The sequence below is a fragment of the Halichoerus grypus genome, chromosome 1 (assembly GCF_964656455.1).
Source record: "Halichoerus grypus chromosome 1, mHalGry1.hap1.1, whole genome shotgun sequence".
Classification (NCBI taxonomy): domain Eukaryota; kingdom Metazoa; phylum Chordata; class Mammalia; order Carnivora; family Phocidae; genus Halichoerus; species Halichoerus grypus.
The window spans coordinates 106,172,272-106,194,972 of NC_135712.1; the positions used below are offsets into that span (position 1 = coordinate 106,172,272).

The 22,701-nt window shown below is 39.4% G+C and overlaps 1 protein-coding gene across 1 annotated transcript in view; it reads left to right on the top strand.

Moving 5' to 3' along the window:
- PLCH1 (phospholipase C eta 1) overlaps positions 1-22,701 on the top strand; it is a 202,163-nt gene that overhangs the window by 95,955 nt on the left and 83,507 nt on the right. Inside the window, exon 3 of the mRNA XM_036120610.2 lies at positions 20,024-20,170. Coding sequence (XP_035976503.2) covers positions 20,024-20,170 — 147 coding nt within the window. The remainder of the gene's footprint in view (positions 1-20,023; positions 20,171-22,701) is intronic.

Below are 22,701 nucleotides of genomic sequence, written 5' to 3' on the forward strand. Positions count from 1 at the left end.
AAATGTACATAATACTCTCAGAGCAGGCTGTAGGATTTAGATGATCAGTAACTGCTCGAAGCAGCTCTGACGGAAGGGTTGTACGGTCTTTCTTTTCTTCCCCTTGGGCACTCTGCTCCCTGCCTCTAAGTGTACTGAAATGCCTAGATGGAGGAGGATAGAAACTGCAGGGCTTGAGGAATACCAAGTGGTATAAAAAGAGCTACCACAAGAACATTTTGGAAGTTGGAGTGTTTGAGAAGTGGATGAAAAGGAGAAAGGAGATGGAGGCCAAGTGAGGCCATGTAAGCGTGGCAGGCCTTAGAGCTGTGAGATTTTAATTTTTTAAATTATGAAGCGGCTCTTTAAAAGTCTGACATTATTATGTACCGGGTATTGTTCTAAGCATTTTTCTTAATTCATTTAATCCTGAATGAAGCAGATACCATTATCATGCCTATTATCATGTTACAGATGAAGGAAGTGAGTCCAGGGAAGTTAATAACTTGCCTGAGGTCTACCACCTCCCTAGTCTATGCTTTTACCATCCAACTATACTCACCCTGCATGGACAAGTACAGAGAATAGTATAAGAATAACCCAGGTAGCCAATGTTCCACTCTATCATTTAAAGGGATACAACAGGGGCACCTGGGTGGCTCAGTCGGTTGGCCGTCTGCCTTTGGCTCAGGTCATGATCCCAGGGTTCTGGGATCGAGCCCCAAGTCGGACTCCCTGCTCAGCAGGGAATCTCCTTCTCCCTCTTCCCCTCCACTGACTTGTGCTTGCTCTCTCTCTCAAATAAATAAGTAAAATCTTAAAAAAATAAATAAAGAGATACAACATTACACAACTAGTTGGTCCCTGAGCACCTCTCCCTGCTCCCATCTGCTCCCCTCCCCCCGCTTTCCGTCTGTGATCTTTCTTTCTCTGGCATGAGATTTAGTTCAGTTTTCAGCAGAGAGGCTCCATCTACTTTTTCATACCTCTCCGGGCCCTGCTTAAGCAGCAGTTCTGAAAGCGACTGGCAGTGGTTTTCTCCTTCCTGAACCCAGAGCCACACCTCAGCTCTGAACTTTAGACAGTGAGCCTACCTCTGGACCTCCATTCTAGGGTGGTTCCTTTTAGCCTTCATTTGATGCTCATTTCCCTGCAAGTGGCCGCAATGCCCCCACTGCCCACTGCTGGTCCTGGTGACCTGCTGCCCAAGATTCAGTCCCTCTTATCACTGTGAGTCTTAGATGAGGGAAAATGAGAAGGGTGATTCCACTATTGGTCTTGTGATTTGGGGGGGAAAGAGGCTGCTCTTGTTTAGAGCTCCCATGGACAGTGCTTATTCCTTATTCATTTAGGAAGGATATGTGAAATTATTTTAACATTAATTTGATATTGAAATGCAAGTTTTCCAGGCGCCTGGGTGTCTCAGTCAGTTAAGCGTCTGCCTTCAGCTCAGGTCATGATCCCAAGGTCCTGGGATCGAGCCCCGCATCGGCTCCCTGCTCAACAGGGGGCCTGCTTCTCCCTCTGACCCTCCCGCCTCTCATGCTCTCTCTTTCTCTGAAATAAATAAATAAAATCTTAAAAAAAAAAAAAAAAGAAATGCAAGTTTTCCTGCAGCCCTAAGGTGATAAGCAGTGGAAAGTTAAAAGGTCTTCTTTAGGATTATTGATTAATACTGTTCAAACATCTCAAAGGAATTTGGAGAAGATACAGATTTTAGCCCATAACCTCCTAAACATATGTTTACCTTAAGTAAATAAATTTAAAAAAATGATGGAGTCAGGAATGCATCAGCCTGGAGTCTGTGTTATAATTTATCCTTCGATGTATTCATCAACTATTTATTGAGTTTTCATTGGCAGGTATGGGGGGATATAGCAGTAATAAAAACATAAAAATTCTTAACCTCATGGAACTTACATTCTAGTGGGAGAGACAGATAATAAAATAAACAAGTAAGATCATGACATTTAAAATATGTAGCCGTTTAGGGCATTTGCATTTTTGGACTGTCGTATATTTGAGGAGGTGGGCATCTCAACAGTGGGCAACTCTTGGTACTTTCAGCCGTAGGAGCTATGGACCACTGTCTACCCTCAAGGGTGATCCTTTGCATGTTCACACTTCTGCTCCTTCTTCCGTCTGGTCCGATCGGTAGAACTGACCATTGTAAACAAGGAAATAAGAGGTTTTCACACTCAAGGAGGGGGAAATGCTGAGTCTGGAAATATTTTATGGTAGCCTGTTATCATCATTGGCAATATTAGCACGTAGAAGTAAAAATGATTTTCCTTTTCCAGGGAAGAATTTTGATGTATGTGTGTCTAAGTGGGCCAGGGAAAGGAAGTCAGCCTAGGAATCTGGCAAGTTGAAAATGAACTTTTTTTTTTAAGATTTATTTATTTATTTGAGAGGGAAAAAAAATGGGTGGGGCAGGGGCAGAGGGAGAGAATTTCGAGAAGTCTCCCCTCTGAACTCAGAGCCCGACTCCAGCTCAATCTCTTGACCCTGAGATCAGGACCTGGGCCAAAATCATGAGTCAGGGGCTTAATGGACCGAGCCACCCAGATGCCCTGGAAATGAACATGTTATTAATATCAAAAATCCAAATGGAGATTACTTCCCTAATGTGATTGCCATGAGTATTCATAATATTCATATTATAGATCATGTGCAGATTGTCCTCTTTAGTTTATTAATAAAAGATTCCCATAAATCAAATAAAACTTTAAGAAAACCTGCTTGCCTGTCTTCCTTCATTCTTTTAATTTCATTTCATTCATTTTTTTATTCTTATTTTTACATATTTTTTTTCATTCATTCTTTTCATTTTAAATAAACTGCACCAGGAACATTTTTTTCCTAAGATCTTCCTTTAAGCAGAGCTCTTAAAAATCTTTTGTGATCAAACATTTTAAAATGCCTACAAGGGCATGGCTTTATAGAGATAAGTGAAATTGACTTAGACCTCGCTGTCTCAGAATAAGAAGAGAAAGCTGAAAATCGTATTTTAAAACTGCATTTTTTTTCTGGGAAATCGCTAATCTCCAATGATAAACTGCTTTACAGCTGATTTGTTCATGGATATGATGGTGGTTTTAGAAGGTAATATACTTGATTCAGTTGCTCTGAATAATTCCAAATCCTGGATTAAATCATGGTAATTGATTTAAAGAAGATATGACTTTTTTGTTGCAATGAAGATGGAGGGAGTAGCGTGTGCTAAAGTGGATTGGAGTAAGGTATTTTTTGACTACAAATCGGCTGGTTCTGTGGGGTTTCCACCTGGAGCGTTTTGGTAGCTGGACTATTTCTGCCACCACGAACAGCCCTTTTCCAACACAGTAATTATCATTTGCTGAGGTGGCCCTCTCAAGTCACATCCTCCATACGACAGGGCTGATGGTCCCTGCGGAACTACTGGAAACTGCTGTAGGTGAGTCAAGTTGGCCCGTGTGGCTAAAACCTTGGATCCCCACATTGCAAAGCACAGAAGGAAGGGAATATTGGTCAGAAAGGTGATTTCAGTTAAATGAACCTTGTTGATTATTTTTATGTTCCTGAGTTGAGAACTTTAAAACAAAACAGAGTCCATTGGTCACTTGTTCACCTAGGATGGACTTGCTTAAATGGCGCATAGTGGTAATTGTTTCCTAAATGCTGACAGATGCTTTTGCATTATTCATCAAAAGTTTCTTCTATCATTAGAATCACACTGCTTTCACAGTGCTGCAAATATTTTCTGAGATTTGAAGAAGATGTAGTCCTCATTGGTGCTTTTTTATCTTTCAGATGGGGATTGTCGGGATAAATTCTGATGTTTGAATTGCCCTTGTTCTGCTAGAGGAGAAGAATTTCTGATTACAGTAGTTATCAGCAATTGGAGTGCTGAATCAGTTGCACAAATTCAAAATAGCATGCAGACTGGGACATAATTGTCCTGTGAATAGATCTTTAGGGAAGCAGCCTTATGGGATGAGGGTCTGTATGTTGTTCATTCCTGTACTGAATATTGTGACCCAGGCAGGGTGAGTAGGCATCCTAGGAAGGCTTGTGCATCTCCTGGCTATTGACTTGTACTGCTGCTGCAAGTGCAGCGTTTTTAACTCAAGTCCTGTTGCTTCAAGTGCATGCATCATGTTCAAATACAGCATACCTTTCATTTAGCAACAATCTTAGCATTATAGGGGGGCTGATATAATCACTTATATGCAAGAGCACCATCCCATTTTTAATGCTTGTAATTTGTTTGTTGGCTATCTATTCTGGGTCTACTCTGTGTTCTTGTGAGTTTACCAAATTACCAGAATTGTTTTCTATGTCATGCTTAGTTCTGGCTCTATGCCAGGCATGTAGGACATAAATGTGGACAGCATAATTTTTTTTTTTTTTCCTTGAGAAAGGTGGGGAGGGGCAGAGGGAGAGGGAGAGAGAGAATCTTAAGTAGGCTCTCTGCTCAGCAGGGAGCCCGATGCAGGGTTCAGTCTCACAACCCTGAGATCACAACCTGAGCCGAAATCAAGAGTCGGATGCTTAACTGACTGAGCCACCCAGGAGCCCCTGGACCAGTATAGTTTTTGATAATAAATTTAGATCTGAATTTTAGGGTTAGATAAATAAATAACCTTTAGAAATAACACAGATATTTTTTCCTTAAAAATTAAAAATTAGAAGTTGTTTTGTGGTGAGTGATGAAGAATATTTTGAATTCTAAAATTCTCCATCATGTTAAAGCATTTTACTATTTGTCTTTTAATTTTCAAATCTTTTTTCAATTCTTATTCTATATGGGCAAATAGCATATTAGATAGTTTAAAAAATTAAGTTTTAATTTTAATTTAGTTATTTAATTTTATTATTTTATTATTTATTTATTTATTTTTAAAGATTTTATTTATTTGACAGAGAGACAGTGAGAGAGGGAACACAAGCAGGGGAGTGGGGGAGGGAGAAGCAGGCTTCCTGGCGAACAGGGAGCCCGACGCGGGGCTCGATGCTAGGACCTTGGGATCATGACCTGAGCTGAAGGCAGACACTTAACGACTGAGCCACCCAGGCGCCCCATATTATTTTATTTTTAAAAATCACTTGTTAACTGCAAAATTAAAAAAAATGAAAAACCACAGAAAAGAATAAAGGAAAATATCCGTCATCTGTAACCTTGTAATCCAGAAACAACCAAAGATGGCATTTTGGTATAGAGCCTTCTAGTCTTTTCTCCTTTTTCTATGATGTACAAATGCAATGTTAGAGCTTCATTTTTTGTGTGATTCACCTAGTGTAGGAGTCAGAAAAAAGCACATGTAGATGGTAGACAACCAAACGAGGGAGTGAATCCCAGAAAAACTGAAAGGGCCTGAACTGAAACATAATAATGCTGCCTCATCTATAATATGGTGAAATCTCGTGGACAGCCCAAAGACCTGGTTTAGGAAGTTTACCTATATTGAACTTGGAGTTCTGGGAGAATAAAATATTTTGATTGGATAAGTTTTTCAACAAGCTGAGTGATTCCACTATACTCTGAAAAATCTAATAAAACACTTCCAAATCATGTTCTTCATTATTTAGCAGAAGTGACAACACATTGATTACCATGTAAGCTAATAGCTATCATTTTTCAAAATTGTATTGACCCTTAGTCAGATCTTAGGTTTAAATGCTAAAAATCACTGTGAGACAAACACAAACCGATTCCCAGCATTTATTCATAAAATACTCTTTTTTTTTTTTTTTTTAAATGGCAACATATAAGAGTTGGGGATCTTGTTTAAGATCTGTTCGTCGGGAACCACAAATTCATTAATCCAATGAACAAAAATGTATGGCATCACTTTTGTGTACCAGCCACTGCTCTAGGCATAGGAAATCATGGGTGAATAAAACATTTCTGTCCTCATGGAGCTTACATTTAAGTGGGCAGTAACAGAAAAGAAACAAGTAAGTGGCTATTAATAATTGGCAACCAGGAGGCCTCTTCATATTTGATCATCAGGATCTACCCCTCTGGGTTCCTTACTCTCAGACCTGAATTTCAAGAAGGAATCAGCCATGCAAAAATCTGGAGGGTGGGGAGCATTCCAGGGAGAAGGAGCAGTGAGAGCAAAGTGTACTGGGAAACTGTATGGATTCCACTGATCCATAGGAAGAGACTGGATAGAGTGATAATCTTATTTATCTCTCCATTGGGGTTAATTATACTTCCTGTGGGAGGCTGTTGGCTTGTTTCAAAAAGTCTAATTGACCTTTAGAAAGTACCACATTAGGGGGCTCAGTCGGTTAAGCGTCTGCCTTTGGCTCAGGTCATGATCCCAGGGTCCTGGGATTGAGCCCCGCATCAGGCTCCCTGCTCAGCCAGGAGCCTGCTTCTCCCTCTCCCACTCCCCCTGCTTGTGTTCCCTCTCAGGCTCTCTCTCTGTGTCAAATAAATAAACAAAATATTAAAAAAAAAAAAAGTACCACATTAGCCATGACATGGAGAATTGCTTGTGGGGGGAAGCAGAAGGCCAGTTGGAATACTCAGACATCCAGGAGAGAGATGATGTGGGATTTGAATCATGGGGTTTCCATCCTGATAGACAATGGTGTATTTGGGTTGTGCTTTAGATGAAGAGTCAAGGCTTTGTGAAGGATGGAGAAAGGAAACTGATGACTTCTTGAAGTCATCTGAGTGCAGACCAGAATTAATACTCCAGGATAGGCCACATGGCTTGGAGTAGCACAGAAACTCAAGTTCCTTCAACATTTGGAAGCAGTTGTATTGTCCTGCCATAGAATTTTCAATGATTCAGAATCTGCTGACAATACCTTGAGCCGCTGCTTTTTCTGAGCTCTGATATCATTTGGGAAGAAGGAAAAATAAACAGTATTTGTTGAAAGTCTGATGTGTGCTGAGCAAGACGTTTTCTGCACTTTAATCCCCTGATTCTTGTGTTTAACATGTGAGGAGACGGGTGCGGAGTCAACAGATTAGGCCAAGTAACAATGTGACTGAGCAGAGAATCCAGATTCAAATGCAGGTCTTTTGCCTTGCTTTTTGCTTTATCATGTTTGCAATAGGCAGAGTTACAAAGGAGTGGCAATATTTTCCTTTGTTTTTTCTTGCAAATTATGTGCAATTTTAAAGTAAATATAACATCTCCCATATGTTTCTAAAAAGATGTTTCAAAGCTGTACTTGCTCATGGCAAAGAGAAAAAAACATGCCTCAACAATACAAAAGACTTTAAGGTGGGAGTTAAGTATCCTGTCTCTTCTTCTTTAAGTATTATACTCTTTCCACAAATTCCAGAAATTTTCCAAGGCTATATACACTCAAGTAGAATCATTATGACATAAAGGTTTGTAGCTTCCCCCCCCCCCCCCCCCCACTGAATAATGTATCTTGGGCAACTTTCCATTTTGGCAAATTTAGATCTATGATACTCTTTTTAATGACACCATGATATTTCATTTTATATGGTTAACCCACAATTTCTTTACTATTTCATTTTACGGTTAACCTCATGGACATTTAGATTATTTCTAGTTTGTTTTAAAATAATTACAAACAAGGTGGCAGTGATTGGCCGTATTTCTTTATCTCTATCTCTGCTTCATTCTGCTAGTATCTGTACAGGATAAATCCCTGGTATTATGACTGTAAGGTCAAAATGCATGTTTCTTTTAAATTTGGATAAATATTGCCAAATTGATTCAAATAATGTCACCTAATTTATAGCACCGATTTATGATCTTATTATCAGCCCCACAACTTCATCCATAATGGTTTTTAATAATATTAAAATTGGTGCTTATTAGGTAGACTATTATTTTGCCTTGACTTTAAACTTTTTTTTTTTTAAGATTTTATTTATTTATTTGACAGAGAGAGACACAGCGAGAGAGGGGACCCAAGCAGGGGGAGTGGGAGAGGGAGAAGCAGACTCCCCGCTGAGCAGGGAGCCCGATGCGGGGCTCGATCCCAGGACCCTGGGACCATGACCTGAGCCGAAGGCAGACGCTTAATGACTGAGCCACCCAGGCGCCCCAACTTTAAACTTTTAACTACGAGTAATATTAAGCATTTTTTTCGATATTTGTATGGGTCATTTCTTCTGTGAATTGCCTTTTTATATTTTTTTGCCTATTTTTAATTGGGTTATTTGTTTTCTTTTTCTTACTGACTTGCAGGAACCTTTATATCATAGATATTAGTCCTTTATCCATTATGTGTCTTTGCAAATATTTTCTTCTAGTCTGTTGCTTATTTTGAATTTTGTTTATGATTGACATAGGTATTTTTATATGTCGTTAAATCTATCATCCTTTTCCATTAGGACTTCTGTCCTTTGTTTACATTGTAGGAGGTGTGGAGTCCTTACTTTGGAAGAGCTTCTAGGAGGACAGACTTTGTTATATGGCATTGCTTATGTGTTAAAAACTGTGTAGTCTGTCGTGGCTGGCATACATGTTCTGTATTTTCCTTGACCTACCAATGTCATGTATGATTCTCCCAGCAACCTATGCTTCTGACATTGAGGTGGCTATTGGGTGATCATCATTTTTCCTATCCACCTCTTACTTTTTTCCCTGGGCTACAGCTCTTTCTTCTTTTTTGTCTTATCTTTCTTGTCTCTTTTTCACCATCGAAATTGTTGTTTCCAGTTGCTTCTTCTTGCCACTGCCACTGTTGTGCTTAATATTTCCTACTCTCTTGACCTGTCCCTAACATTCCCACTGTCCTCTGTGACATTTTTTCTGTCCCTTGTCAATTCTTGTATGCTTCCCAAGATTAACTTGAAATACTCCACTGACTACAGGGTAATTGTGGCACTTCTCAACTCTTTATTCTTGCTTGGTAGTCAGCCGCGCACTGCTAAAGATGTATATGACTGCTCATGTTCACATACATGTGCGTGTGTTAGTGTGTGCAATTCTTTCTGAATGGAGAGAGACTCAAGAATTCTTGTATCCAGACAGTTATGGTTTTAATGCTGGCCTCTTTTCTGGGATTGACTATTTAGAAAACTTTATAGCACATCTGCTCTGATTATATATGCCAACTTTGCTTCAAAGAAGCTTTCAGGTTTTTTTTCTTCTTCCATTTTTAGACTTTTCTATTTAAAAAAATGATTTAAGATCTATAGTGCAGTGATTTGGGATAGCAACTCCAATCAAAATTGCTGCTAATAGGCTGTGTGAATGCTCTCAGTTACTCAGTGCTGTTTATGTGGTATTAAATTTAAAAAAACAGAAGCTTATATTAGGACCAGGGTTTGGATAAGGACAAATGTCTTTTGTAAAATAAACCTGAGAGGATTTTCCCAGGCATTTTCTTTACCACATAGAGATCTATTTTTATGTTTTTTTTTTAGCATGGATTTTTTTTTTCCCCCCACAAAAACACCTGCCCCAGAAATAAGTTGTCTGCTTTAAATGCCATACAACTTGATTTCCAACAGGCTGTGGCCAGAAGGCGCCAGGCCTGCTTTAGCTCAGAAGGTGGTCTCAGAAACCTCCTGACAGGCCATTGGCCTGAGAGCAACAAAGGCTTGGAGGGAGGGACACTTTGTTTTCTAGATAAATGTGATCTCTTGTTCCATTTTCTGTTATTTGGCTCTTTGATGGAGAGCCTCTTAGGACCTCAGTGCACCAGATTAGGACAGTTTGCATGAAATCAGTTAAGCTTTTTTGTGTTTTTTTTTTTTTTTTTTTTGCTGTTTTTGACCAAAAAAAGGATCAATTCCATTAATCAATAGTTTGTGAAGGAAATAGGGGCTTGAGAATTGGGTACTACTAGGGGTATATGAATTTGTTGGAGGACAGAATAGACTTTCTCTCTCTCTTTTTTTTTAAAGATTTTATTTATTTGACAGAGAGAGACACAGCGAGAGAGGGAACACAAGCAGGGGGAGTGGGAGAGGGAGAAGCAGACTCCCCGCTGAGCAGGGAGCCCGATGCGGGGCTCGATCCCAGGACCCTGGGATCATGACCTGAGCCGAAGGCAGACGCTTAACGACTGAGCCACCCAGGCGCCCCTAGACTTTCTCTTTTAAAATGCAGTTAAATGCAGGAGGTAGGCAGAAAGTGTGTACAGTGACTTTAAGAAATGAATGAGACAATTAACTCCCTCAACAAATACTTGCTCTGTGTAGCGCACTGCGGAGATGTTTTCTTCAAGTTTTGGATGGGGGTGTGGGTGAGGTCAGATAAAATGCTGATTGGTCATTAAGGCTCAAAACTGAGAAAGCACCTCTGTGCTATTCAGCAGCTCTCTACCAGTTATAACAGACCTGAAGTTGTGAGGTACTGAGCAGCCGCCAAGGACACAAGAGGTTCTAGAGAAACAGCTGTGAATGATTATTTGAATTTCAGAATTTCGTATCTTTTAACCCTTGCTTTCATTGGGAAATTTCCTATTTTATCAGGAGGGGGTGAAACCCTGTGCTGCTGTCCTAATAGGGAACTGAACAGTAAGTCTTTGCTTCTTTCATTTAAGTGACTGAATTAAGGCCCAGTGCCGTGCCTGGGAAACTGGCCCCCATGGACCACGTGCTGAACACTGAGCGGTGATGGTGCCCAGAGCTGTGGTCTCCAAACTTAAATGGGCCTCAGAAATACTGGGAAGAGCTTTTAAAATGCAGATTCTCAAGAAACAAGGATTTCTGGAGGTGTGGTCTAGGAGTCTGAATGTAAAGAAGGGCAAGGCTGGGGACCAGTTGCCATCTTAGGGGAAGTAGGATTTGCCTTAGGAACACATCCAAATTCTGTCTCCTAATAGCCATGTACACTTCCATTTTGACCTAGCCACCAATCAGAGAATAAGCTAGCACTTTGAAATTAATGTGTGATATTATAAACTTTTTATTCTTTTTAACATATCTGGTAGAAATACTTTTATGCTCTGCCAAGACAGTGCTTGTAGAACTAAGAGAAAATATCTTGCTGGTTTTGGGGAAGGTTAAGTCTTACTCCTGAAGCTGAATAAACTGCTCTTGCCCAGTGTCACCCAAGAAACAGCCAGGAAGATTAGGAGTAAGAAATAAGTGAAACTGGCTTTCTAGTTACTAAGAACAAGAATTGGAATCTAATATTTTATATTTATTTATTTATACAAGATTTTATTTTAGAGTAACCTCCACACCCAATGTGGGGTTTGAACTCACAACCCCCAGATCAAGAGTCGCATGCTCTACCACTGAACCAGCTGGGCACCCCTAGAGTCTTCATTTTTTAATGTGGCTAACAGAGTATTTATAATTCTTTTAAAATAATTTCAGCTACCATTTATGCGTTCTAAGTGGGGAGGAAAAATGTACACAGACCTAGAACAAGAACAATTGAAAAAAAATGCACCAAGTGTTCTTATTATGATCTTCAGGGGCCAGGCTTAAATTTTGTCTCCTCTGGAGTTCATCCCCACCTACCCCCTACCTCCTTAGTCCTTATTGTCCTTATATTTTATATCCCACTCCTTATTTTATTGTTAATTTTTACATACTATTTGCCAGTCTTGTCATTACCATAACATAGTATCACCATGATACATGAAGTTTCTAGAAGCTAGACCTGGTATATTATAGACTCCTAGTATTTGGTAGAAGGGGTCTTAGGAGCCAGCAAACCTAATTCCTTATTTCTATAGAGCAGAACGTTGGAATCAAGACTGCTAAAAAAGCTTACCAGAGATGAGCCAGTTAGGGGCCTGGACAGGACCTGAAGGCAGCCACTCCATGCGGTGAAATGGAACCTAATTCCTTATTTCTATAGAGCAGAACGTTGGAATCAAGACTGCTAAAAAAACCTTACCAGCGATGAGCCAGTTAGGGGCCTGGACAGGACCTGAAGGCAGACATTCCACTCGGTGAAATGGAGAGAGAGCTGCCCTGGAAAATCTGCGCAGCTGGTTTCAAGGCTTGTCTCTGCCATTTACTAGCTTTATTATCTCCAACAAGTTCTTCACTTCTCTGTTTTCATTCACTCTACAATGAGAGGCATTTAATTATCTCTACTTCACAGAGATATTTAGAGGAATAATTGAGATAACACGTCAGTAGTCTTATCTCTGGATTCCCAGTAGAGACCCTGGGAAGATGAAGCCAACAAACTAACAAAAAACCCCCAGATGTTCAACCCTTTTCCCAGGGACGGTGACTTAATTGGTATGTGGTAGGGCTTTGTGCTCAACACTTCTAAGAAGGTCCTCAGTGATTTTGATGTACATACAGCCAGGGTGGAGAACCACGAGAGAGCCTTGTTAGATGGCAATATTCCCTGTAAGTAAAGGCCAGTATTTACTATGGCTTAGGAATTTTGCTTCCACATATCCAGTACCATGTCATCTCACTGAATAAATGATGGAACAAAATTTTTAGTCTTTTATATGTGTGTATTTTATAACCATATTGTGGAATGGTGAAGACACTGCCATTCCTTATGTTGAGGCAGAAAACTCTTTACATATTAGATAGAATTAAATTTAGAATTTTAAAATTAATTTATATTCCCCTCCCCCATGGAGTAACGTTAAATAAAACCAACAAAATCCTACTGTTATGAATTCTGTCTTGTATTTCATTTGTTTCCCTGGGCTAATGATTATGGAGCAGAAACAGTTGTTGAATGCAAAATAGGTCTCATTAAAAAAGAGAATGTTATGTGGAAGGCTTTAACAAAAAAGAAAAGGTTCTGACATTTAAGAGTGACTGATAAATTCCTTTCACCCTTTCTTTGATCTAAATCCCCCATACGTATCTATCAACTTTGCAAACATATTGACTATGTGCACATAAGGTTTGCAAACAAGTTCCAGAATGTTACCGCTAACCAATTAGTTTCTAAATACCTTTCAAGTAATCTTATCTTCTCCACAAGAGTGATTTAAGCATTGGAAAGAAAAATCAATGAACTCTGCATTATTTGCTCTTCACTGGGAAGAATTGTGACTTAGTAAGAGTGGAACACTCCATGTTGTTTGTAAGCACATTTATTCATAAGCTGGTATGATTGGACTTTGAGGCTCAACCACTGGCAAGGAAGAGCTTTTCAAGTGAAGCCATCCCCTGTGAAGAGCACTTATATTTTCTTTCTTTTTTTTTTTTTAAGATGTTATTTATTTATTTGACAGAGAGAGACAGGGAGAGAGGGAGCACAAGCAGGGGGAGTGGGAGAGGGAGAAGCAGGCTTCCCGCTGAGCAGGGAGCCCGACGCGGGGCTCTATCCCAGGACCCTGGGATCATGACCTGAGCCGAAGGCAGACGCTTAACGACTGAGCCACCCAGGCACCCCGAGCAGTTATATTTTCTATACAGATCATTTTAAAAATTCATGTCTCTAGTAAGATACCCAGATGTTAATCAGTTTTTTTTTCTTTAAAGTTATTCTGAGAAGCTTTTGGATGAACTAGAATTTTGTCTTCTTGAAAGATAAAATAATACTTATGAAAGCTAGATCAGCTCTTTTATAGACTTGCAGAACTGAGAGGAAAATGTATTTTTGGGTTGAGGGTGGTGGGATATTCAGAGATACTCTGTGACCTTCAGAAGTGCACACAGCCAGTTAGTGACAGAGTGTCCCCCTCTCCTCCCGCTCCTGGACCTGAGCCCTGACCACCATCCGGAGGCACGGCCCATCAATGACACGCCTCAGTACTTCCTGTGTCATGGGGCCCAAAATATGTTTCCCTCTTCTTCTGCTCTGATGATTTTAGGAAATCTCCCTTTCCTTCCTTCAAGAGAAATATTATCTGCATTATTTGGCACTTTTTCCACATAGAAATGGAATTGTTTTCAGAAGCTAATCCCTTTCTGTCACTCAGATTTACTCTACTCTGTGGACGCTGGCAAGAAATCAATTCACATTTTTCATGTACCTTTTGCTGAAAGATTCTCTTGCAGAGGATCTGGGCTTTTTTTTTTTTTTTGGTCTGCTAATGCACAGTTTGGTGATCACTGTCCCCAAATAGATGTGTTTACAAAAGTGCGCAAGTGATATTCTTGTATGGCCTTAACACAGGCCTGGTTGGGGCCCTGTATGTGAGAAGGTGTCTTGGGGTGACATTTAGAGCAGAGAATGAGCGGGGCCCCAGCTTTGCTTATTACTGCTGGAGGTGATATTGCTTCTTGGCCTTTTAAAGAACAGAGCTAGGAAATATATGCGGGTGTTTGTGTGTGTGTGTACACATATGCATACATACCCATGCAAATATATATACACAAATACTTATATATGTATGTGTATGTTTCTGTTTGCTTTCTGTATTTGTTTCCCCCCCCCTTCTCATTCTTACTGACCTAATTTTAATTTTGAACATGTAGGATACGAAGAGAAGTCACTCCCTTATCCCTTTTACTTGATTTTCTCCCACTCTTGAGAGTAACCAGCTACATTGTTGTCTGGGTTATCCTTCTTGTGTTTCTTTTTGTAAAGATAAGTATTTGTATCTCTAAAAATTTCCCAAGCCGTTCTTACACAAAAGTAGCATACTATAGATATATGCTTATTTATACTTTGCCTTTTTCACTTACTAATATCTTCTAGAAATTAACCCGTATCAGTGTATAGAGGGCTTTTTTATTATCTTGTACAGTTATATAGTAGTCTACTGCGTGTAGGTATATATTATTTTATTCAACCAGTTTCCTATTCAGGATCATTTTTATCCTAAATGGCAGAGGAAGAGTTTAATGTGAATCTAATGTTAAGAGTTTAATGGGGGGGTGGGGGAAGAGAAGACAAAAAACAGATAAACACAATCATCATAAGAACCTCAAAAATATGCTGAGTGAAAGAAGCCAGAAACACAGGACCGCAGATTGTAAGATTTTCATTTATGTGAAATATCTAGAGAAGACCCATCCACAGAGACAGCAGGTTAATGGTTGTCTAGGGCTGTGGGTGAAATGGGGAATGAAGGCAAATGGGCATGAGGTTTCTTCTTGGGGGTGATGGAGATGTTCTAAAATAGGATCAGCTCACAACTCTGTAGATATACTAAAGTCATTAAATTGTACATTTAAAACAGGTATATTTTAACGTGTATAAATTGTACCTCAATAAAGCAGTTAAAAAATTAGCATGAGGTGGTATGTTAGACATTCCTGGAATATGATGACTTCTAATTCCAGCATGGCTTGAAGAGTTAAACTCTCTTAGATGTCATATATACTTAGTGGAAATGTTGGGAATCTCTCCTCCAATGATATATAGTCTCTTATACCTCAAATCAGAAGTTGCTGGTTTTGTTGTTTTTTTTTTTTACAGCATTTTCTGCTTGAGGGTTTTAGTGAACCGATAACCCCTAAGGACATTTACTTATTTTAAACTGACTGTGACAGAAATTGATTTAATACTTTTTTTTTTTTAAGATTTTATTTATTTATTTGACAGAGAGAGACACAGCGAGAGAGGGAACACAAGAAGGGGAGTGGGAGAGGGAGAAGCAGGCTTCCCGCCGAGCAGGGAGCCCGATGCGGGGCTCGATCCCAGGACCCTGGGATCATGACCTGAGCCGAAGGCAGGCGCTTAACGACTGAGCCACCCAGGTGCCCCTGATTTAATACTTTTAAAGAATTGAATTCTAAAGGACCTTGTAGACCACTTTGTCATTACGCCTTTCATTTTACGGATAAAACTGTTAAGAGCTTTAAAACTCTAATTATGTAATAAAGTTAGAAATACAGTCTTCTACTCATCTGTTCTGCTCTTTAAATATTTATGCTATTCTGTTAGGCAGCCATTAAAATGATAATTATTAAGACTGTGTAGAAACATGGAAAGCTGTTTATTATACAAATGAAAAAAAGCAGCATGCCAAATGACCTAAATATCATGATTGCAACCAGTATGTCAATTTTGTGTACATATTGAGGCCTGGAGCATAATAGACAAAAACACTATGTGTGTTGTGGGTGTTTCTCTTTTAATATTCCTGAATGTGGCTGCATTATATCAAAATAAACTTCTTTTCTAAAAATATTAAGGCTACCATAGAAAGAATGTGGAAACAAAGGGATGGTGCTTATGTTGGTAGCTACCTAAATTTGTGGCCTGCATTTGCAGACTTTCCCAGACACCTTGAGAGTAACCAGCTACATTGTTGTCTGGGTTATCCTTCTTGTGTTTCTTTTTGTAAAGATAAGTATTTGTATCTCTAAAAATTTGCACCAGGAATGTGTGTGATAAGGTTGTATCATTCTAAGCTCCTGGAACTCTTCCCTTGTTTACCTGCCCCTGGAAGTCTTCCTTTGCTCCCTTGTTTCTCGTCCTATTTTATGGAATCTACGGATCTGGCATGGTTGAAGAATGACTTCTACGTGGGTGGTAACTACTGTTATCTATCTCTACAGAAGGCAGAACATAAAGAAATTGGCTTAAGCTAACACTTCGTGGTTTAGATGACATTGGAAGAATATTTCGTCTCCAGCATTGAAGGAGTTACAAAGAATGACTGAGGGTGTTCCTTCTCTGGTTAGCTTTACAACTCAATGGATTGTCTACAGTGAGGTCTGAGGAATGGAGAAGTACATTAGGGAGTCTCTCAAGACTCCCTTGGACTTGATTTTTCAATTGGACTCTAACTAAACGGCTTTTCCATGTGATAAGAAGCATAAAGGAGCTACCTAAACAATTTAAGCGGTACACTGTTTCAGAGCCTAGCTCTGCCAAACACATTGGGATCATATATACCTGTTTACTGCAGTGGATGAAACTGGAGGCTCAGCCCACGGCTGAGTTGGTGGGATAAATGTGAAGCTAGTGAATTTTAATATATTACATAAATGCCCTTCCTCATTGAGGGATTGGATCCTACTTTCTAAAATATTGGGGTTTCTCTGAATGATGATTTTGCTAAATGGTAGATGGTATTTATTAGCTCAAATAACTGATTACACTTTTATATCATTGTGCTTTTTCTGTTAAAGTGTTGAGATGTTATGGCTATAGCAGTTCCATTTTAGGTTAAAAAAGGCGGGGGGTACTGTGAAAAGGAAAGCGAAAGAAGGGGCAGTGGGAACAAAGCAGAGGACACTAAGTCAGATGTATAGGCCGTGCTTGCTGGTAGAGCTTTGATAGTATAGTTAATTCAGTTTTCCACTCTGGTTTAAACAATTTATTTTATTCTCTCTTCCCAAAGAGACATCTTCCTGAATTATGGTTTTTTTTGTTTTTTTTTTGTTAATTTTAATCCCACCAATCCTTTGCTCAGAAATGTCTGGTGAATCTCTCATGCCAATGGATTAAGATCTTATTCTACCAACATCCCTGACTTCCTACAGCCTAGTTTTATCCAGCCCTCGGAATCCTATGTCGCATCATTTTTCTTTTGAGTCACTCTTCCAAATTTGGAGACCCATTGTTCCCTATCCTCTGAGCATACCTCTACACTTTCCTGTCCCCAGGCATCCAATACTATGTTATTATCACACTTCTCCTTGTTCTAGCCTACTGTATTCTCCTTTCTCTATGGAATCCCATAGTATTTTTGTCTTTACTTTTGACTTGGCATTTATTTTTTTAAAATTTTCAAAAATAAAACCATAATAGTAGCTACCATTTATAGTGTTTATGATATGCCAGGCACTGTTTTCAGTACTTTACATGAATTGATTCATTCAGTCCTCAACAACATTTCAAGATTGTTATCCTTCTTTTATAGATAAGGAAGTGGAGGCACACAGGGACTAGGTAATTGCCCAAGGTCATACAGCTAGTTAAGTGGCAGATCTGGAATTCTGTCCCAGGCTGTCTAGATTCAGACTCTGTGTTCTTGACCACAGCTCTAAGCTACCATTAATAAATTATCTTTTTAGATGTTTTATTGTCTTAAAGTTAACCTCTTTAAGTCAAAGACAAAGTCTCCTTGTTCTCTGCTTTGTGCCTGAAACAAGGAGTTGCTCTGTGAACATCTGTTTATTGATATGACCTATTATTATTATTATATATTTTTAATTATTTTTTTGAAGATTTTTAATTTTAAGTAATCTCTACGCCCAACGTGGGGCTTGAACTTATAACCCTGAGATCAAGAGTCACATGTTCTACCAACTGAGCCAGCCAGGAGCCCTGATGTGACCTATTATTATCAGTGGTCAGTCAAGTTCTCAGGTTTTTCTAGGAGTTTTGGCTTTGTTGGTTTGACTTGATGATTTTATCCCGATACACTGACACTCTGTTCTCTAATTACTGGTGTGAGATGGTCAATGTGGCTGCCAAGAATTCAAATCTGGGGCTTTTGTTACCTGAACGAATGGTGCTCAGTAGTGGGTGACTATTAATGTGTGCGAAACCAAATCTCAAATTTTGCTCTGTGCTTTGAAGTAAATATTTTAAGTTTGTGTGTTTGTTTTCTTCAGCACTATTTTTATTACTTTTGGATTTTTGATATGTCAGATAAAATGAGAAAGAGCAACCTATACTTCACTTTCCTTGCAATATCAAATCCTAAAACCATACTTATTTTTATGCAGTTCCTCCTTGATTTCTTTGGTGAAGAAAAAGCTCTTCATGCAGAGAAGAGTGAAAGTTGGTTATGTTGAAGTTACTTTTAGCGAGTACCCTGCACGTATAACGTTAAGCTTTAAGATCACATTATCTCTCCTGGTAAAGACAGATACATAGTCAAAAAAGCTGAAGTCTCATGTTGTTGGAGTTTATTTTTTGTGTTTCTTTTATCTGTTTCTAATGGCATACCACTTGATAAGATAGGTACTCAAAGCCAGATGTTTCTCGTGCTCCAGTGGTTATATATGTGCCTGTGTATTGGTTAGTGAAATAAACCCTATCTCTGGCTAATATAATAAGAAAGTATTTGGAAGAGTATTGAATAACTTGCAGAATCAAGGGGAAAATGTCAGCCTCAAGGATATCCGTAACAACTATGGAATCTTAGGGTGCCCAGGGAGGAGCATCTCTTAAGTTTTGGCCATTGAAATGCTCAGTTCTGTTTCCTTTCCATGCTCAGCTCAGGATTTGTGTTCTTTGGAAGGGAGTCAGATTTGCTCTTAGCTTAAGTCAGTCAGGTGCCCATTTCTTAGTTGGTGTGATTGATAGGCCATCAAAAGCACATGAAATGGAAAAGGAGTATTTCCAGTTACCGAAGAAGGGGAAATGGGAAACACCGACAGATGCGCACTTCTAACAAGGTTCATCTCAAAGCAGAGAGAATTTAAATGATAATTTTAACTTGGACAATGAGAGATTTGGACATTACCTGGATTAAATCACTAAGTTATTCTAGGTGGAAAATCTTAGCAGTTTATCTCATTAAGCAACAAATGTTTTATGTTGAATTGCAAAAAAGTGATTTTTTTTCTGATCACATTTTAAAAATATTTATTTTCATGTTTATTTAAATTTTTTTAAAAGATTTTTTATTTATCAGAGAGAGAGAGAGAGCACAAGCAGGGGGAGCGGCAGGCAGAGGGAGAAGCAGACTCCCCACTGAGCAGGGAGTCCGATGTGGGGCTCAATCCCAGGACCCTGGGATCAGGATCTGAGCCGAAGGCAGACGCTTAACCGACTGAGCCACCCAGGCGTCCCTAAATATTTTCATATTTATGCTGTTTTCAAATATATACAAAAATATAATAATATGAACCCATAAGTAACCATTATCCAACTTCAAAAATTGTTAACATTTTGTCAATCTTGTTTTTGTTGATTGCATTTGAAAGAATTATCATAAGATGTTTTTACAACTGACTATATAAAAACTCACAAGATTTACTATGAAGCCTGAGAAATGCTTTATGAACATAAATCCAAGCATCAAACGATCAATCTCAAGCCAAAAAGTATGTTGCCAGTTAGAACAAAAGATGGCCCTGATTAATGCAGTGTTTATCAGGAAGTAAAATTTTATTTCAATCACGAAGGCTTTTTACTGGCTTAAGACTGGTGAATCAATGCCTCAATGACTCTTTCCAGATTACCTTTCCCAACTTTGTCTTCTGGTCCTTGGAATCTTTGGGGGTGAATCCGAGGTTTCATTTGACAGTAATTTTTCTGAACACCAGTCTGTGTGTACTGTGTAACAGCTGAATGTGTTCTAATCTCTTTTGCAGTTGAAAGATGCATGAGCGTGATGCAGTCCGGGACACAGATGATCAAACTGAAACGTGGGACCAAAGGGCTAGTCCGGCTCTTTTACCTGGATGAGCATCGGACCCGCCTCCGATGGAGACCCTCTAGGAAGAGTGAGAAGGCAAAAAGTAAGACCAACCTTTGAATTCTTTGCTTGACTTGATATAGTAACACATGGGTTATATTTGCTGGGCTCTCTGGAAGTTTCAGATCTATGAAACTTTGATATTTTTGTAAGTTTTGGGGTCAGTTGCTAAAGGATGCGGACAGACTGAATAAGTAATGACCGTTTTTGCCTTTTTAATTCCTTGGGAATTTTAATCCATAAAAGTTTTCTTGTCCATGAATGCTGTAAATGTTAACATTCCCCTTGTGGTGGAGACATGGTATCTGTTTTTAGTTGGGATATGAGGTTTTATAGCCTGAGGCCTTTTATTTATTTATTTTTTTAATAAAAGGTGAAGGGTATTATAAATCTAATGGACTTAAAAGTGTATTGCCATATTCTGAGCACAGGTAACTGATTAGTGAGTTAACTTTTATTTATTTATTTATTTATTTTTTAAAAGATTTTATTTATTTATTTGAGACAGAGAGAATGAGAGAGAGAGAGAGAGCACATGAGGGGGGGGGTCAGAGGGAGAAGCAGGCTCCCTGCCGAGCAGGGAGCCCGATGCGGGACTCGATCCAGGGACTCCAGGATCATGACCTGAGCCGAAGGCAGTCGCTTAACCAACTGAGCCACCCAGGCGCCCAAGTGAGTTAACTTTTAATGATATCAAGCAAAAGAGCTTTGATCTGACCCCTACTTAAAGCCTCTCTCCCACATGTGCCTTCACAACTGACTATATAAAAACTCACAAGATTTACTATGAAGCCTGAGAAATGCTTTATGAACATAAATCCAAGCATCAAACGATCAATCTCAAGCCAAAAAGTATGTTGCCAGTTAGAACAAAAGATGGTGTTGGGTCCTGTGTAATGGCTCTCTCATCTCCTTCCTTCCTGTTTTCTTAGGAACCTCCCTGGTCTAGGGTCTCTTCACCTATCTGGCCTATTGAAAAGTCTCCTAACCAGTCTCTATTTTGCTAGTTTCTTCTGCTTTTGTCTGTTAAGATGCTTTCATCTTCAAGTAGCAGAAGACTTTGACTAAATTAGACTTACATGAAAAATAAATGTATCATCTCACATAGCAAGAGACTCAGAGATTGGCAGGTCCAGGTGTGGGACATTGAGTCTTTAGTTCTGTTTTCCTCAGGGTTCTTGGCTCTCTCCCTTGTGTGCTGGCCCTGTAGTCAAGGCAGCAGTAACATGGTGCTTCCTTTTTAGGAGAGAGGAACCCCTTTCCAGAATATTCTCTCAAAGCAGACTGCCCCATGTCTCCTTGGTTAGAACTGAGATATATTCCCATACCTAAATCAATCATAAGAGATAGGAATGGGGCCACCCCAATGGCTTAGACGTACCAGAACTTGTCCTGGGCTGGGCCTCAGCTCATTTCTCTGTGATTCATGTGGGGAATGAGTTGATACCAGAAGAAAATCATGACTTTGCCACGAAGGCAGAGTGGAGGAGAAGATGATGTATAGAGGCAATCAATGAGATTGCCACACTTCTGATTCACGCTTAAAAACAAGCAAGCAAACAAATAAAAAAGTACTATTCTAATCGAAGTAATCATCCCTGCTAGTGCTGTTCTGATCCAAATCTGCAGTGTTGTTCCATTACCTAAATGATGCTCATCTCTGGTCTCTTATTCCAGGCTCTCTGTGATCCAGCCTCTACCTACCTTTCCAGCTTTATCTCCTACCACTCTCTCTCTTGAGCTTTCCAGTCTAGCATAAGTGGCCTATTTAACATCCCTGGAGTGGACCTCATGTTTCTGTATCTTATGCTTTTTCTTCTGGGATACCACCTTATTCCTCTCTACCTCTCTAAGCCCTGCTCGACCTTTACCATCCTGGCTTTCTTCTGGAGATGCCAGTCACATTTAGTTATGCTACTCAGTTACCACCAAATGTTTTTTTCCTTCCAATTTTTAACTGTTGTCTTATGCATAACTCCGAAGTTGGTTCCAGGTCTTTGTATGTTTTCCCTGTGCAAATATGTAAACTATAAATTTGATACATTCATAGTCTCATTTTCTACCAGTCTTTTTGCCTTGATGTGTATATCGCTCTTCCTATCATAAATTTGAACATGTCCTGACTCAGTGCCTGGAAAGGCATTGTCCAGGCTGCCCAGGAAGGTAAAGTGGTATGTGGAGAAGGTTCCTAGCAGGAAATGACAGGGCTTGTATTTCACATTTGAACTTAATACCACAATTCACAGACAGTGAATTTGTTCATGCTTATTTTTTTTTTTAGATTTATTTATTTATTTGAGAGAGAGAGAGAGAGAGAGAGAGAGAGTGTGCGAATGTGGGAAGCAGCAGAGGGAGAGGATCTTCAAGCAGACTTCCTGCTAAGTGCGGAGCCCAGTGCGGGGCTCGATCATATGACCCATGAGATTGTGACCTGAGCCGAGACCAAGAGTCAGGTGCTCAACCGACTGAGCCACCCAGGCATCCCTGTTCATGCTTATTTTTAGAATTTAAGATGATTTTGCCATTTTTTTCTAAATCCATTATACATATCTTCACCTGCCATGTAACTGTGTG